Source organism: Rhagoletis pomonella, unplaced genomic scaffold (assembly GCF_013731165.1).
Source record: "Rhagoletis pomonella isolate Grant_MI unplaced genomic scaffold, Rhpom_1.0 Rhpom_scaffold_07639, whole genome shotgun sequence".
NCBI classification, from domain to species: Eukaryota; Metazoa; Arthropoda; class Insecta; order Diptera; family Tephritidae; genus Rhagoletis; species Rhagoletis pomonella.
The window spans coordinates 1-2,160 of record NW_023466168.1 but is presented as its reverse complement, the minus strand read 5'-3'; the positions used below and the strand labels follow the sequence as shown (position 1 = coordinate 2,160).

The following is a 2,160-nucleotide window of genomic DNA, read 5'->3' as shown; positions in this document are numbered from 1 at the left end:
TTAACATTATCGATGTAAAAAACAAAAACGATTTTGTAATTTCGTTTATTGATAAAAATTAACGTTAATGTGCAGCCCTGGTTTGAACTGTGGTTTAACCAAAGTTCCATCGGCTCTTGCTACAACTGAATGCTTCAAAATCAGCTTCTCTCCCATATTAAGTGCCATCTGCCATTATGCAATTGCATCGCAATCGCTAAGTCTAGTGGGGTCTTTTTGAAACTTGCTTTGCCAATAGGTTCTAAGATTTAAAAGCATATCAGAAAGATGAATAACAGACTTTTACCGGGGCTTATGTTGCTATTGTATGCACTGGTATAGACAAAATTTCAACTGAATTCGAAATGGCCATCTTAACACCAGCTTATACGGTCATATGGATTCACACTTTCTAAGTTATTTCATTTTGCCGTTTATTTCCTTTCAAATAGCTTATAGGATTCTGATTTTATCACTTTCAATTATCATAACTTTGCATTTTAACTTTCTTTTTATAAAATTGCAGTCTTTGATTTTAATCTCTGGATTAAAAGTTTTCGTTAGGCAATGTTTTTCTCCAATAACTAGGTTTAAGACACACAACGAGTCGAGGAATATAATAACTGATTTCGAAACTTGCCAAAAATCTCCCTAATATAGGTTCAGCCTATTTTGGTCAAGGATTAAATTTTACTTTTTTTATCATTCCTAAAAAAATGCCAGAAATACCAAATAATAGCGCCAATGTGATCGGTTTAGATATTTGTTTAATTTAATGAGCTTTGACACTGCATCCACGAAACAACTTGTGGATGTACCAAACAGGTAAAGTTAAAAATATGTTGAGCTTATTCTGCTGATTGGCAGTGTATATTTTTAATTGACTTAAAATTCCGTTTTTTCAAACAATCCTTAAAATGCGATTTTATAAATGTCCAGATTACACAACATAAAAACTATCGCAAGAGCCAATTCTTTGATAACTTACCTCTCAGCTTGTTCAGGAAAAATATCGTAAGCGCAATTTTACCTTTAAACAATAGGATATGCGAAAAAAATAAATAGTCCTAGTAGAAAGCTAGCATTCAATAATGTTTTCCATTTAAATCCAAATAAATTTTTGCACTGTTTAAGAAAGAATTAAAACCTCTCTGTAAATTTTACCTTTTGTCGATTACGATTAAATCGCAATCAGGGGTCGTTAAAAAATATATGCACATATATACATATTATGCAAAATACCTTATAATTTTTTATTTTATATTTGCTACAATCAGTATAATACAAAACAGAAGTTTATGTAACGAAAAATTATGAAAAAGTAAAAAATTATACAACTTTTATAATTTACATTTATACATTCTTTGCTATGAAATCCGCCAACTTTTCACCATTTGCGCCTGCAAACGAATTTATTTGTTTACGGTCTTTAATAAATACAAACGTGGGCATGCTGGAAATGTTGTACTCCATTGCTATGTCTTCACATTCATCCACGTCAACCTAAAATGTTTAGAGCCGGTTAGTTTATGTTAATAAAAAATCGGGACTATTTTCTTAAAAATGAAAGTGTACAATTTGTTCTAATATAATATTCACAATTTTTTTCATGATAGATTATTTACATTATTTATGAAATACTTAGTTCATTCTATAATATAAACCATATGAATCAAAGTTTCACACTTTATACAAAGTTCACAAAAATAAAGTCATTAAAATTTTCAACTTTTTGTCAGAATTTTTAGAAAATTTTCATGCTGTAAACGATGTACCCCATTGCCATGTGTTCACATTCATCCACGTCAACCTAAAATGTTGAAAACCGGTTAGGCGCTCCGCCTAGTCATAGTATTGTAATCGTTCCGGCATACTAAAGTATGATGCTTTTTTGCCGAACGCATGTATTGCAATGAAGCTCTGTATATTACGATCCATAATAAACATTGTAAGGCGCTTGCCGTTTTGAAATCAGAAGTAAACAAATTACTTTTTTGTGTTGCAAATAAAAATTATCTGTCATTTCAATAGGACATAATTGAAAATTAATGATTTTGTGCTAAAACTCGTCCCAATTGTATTAAACCATAAACACTTAAGCAATATTTTATTGCACAAATATTCGCGGAAGTGCATTAGTGAGAAAGACCGGCCAGAAAATGTGTAATGTGTGTGCTAGCA

The 2,160-nt window shown here is 30.9% G+C and overlaps 1 protein-coding gene across 1 annotated transcript; it reads right to left on the bottom strand.

Annotated features, from left to right (window-relative positions):
• Positions 1-1,200: 1,200 nt before the first annotated feature.
• LOC118755844 (thioredoxin-2-like) lies at positions 1,201-1,484 on the bottom strand (the record flags this gene model as incomplete). The annotated part of the gene is given in 1 exon segment (XM_036490652.1): positions 1,201-1,484. A coding segment is annotated over 1 exon segment (152 nt), but the record flags the coding sequence as incomplete, so codon positions are not given.
• Between the last annotated feature and the right edge of the window lie 676 nt (positions 1,485-2,160).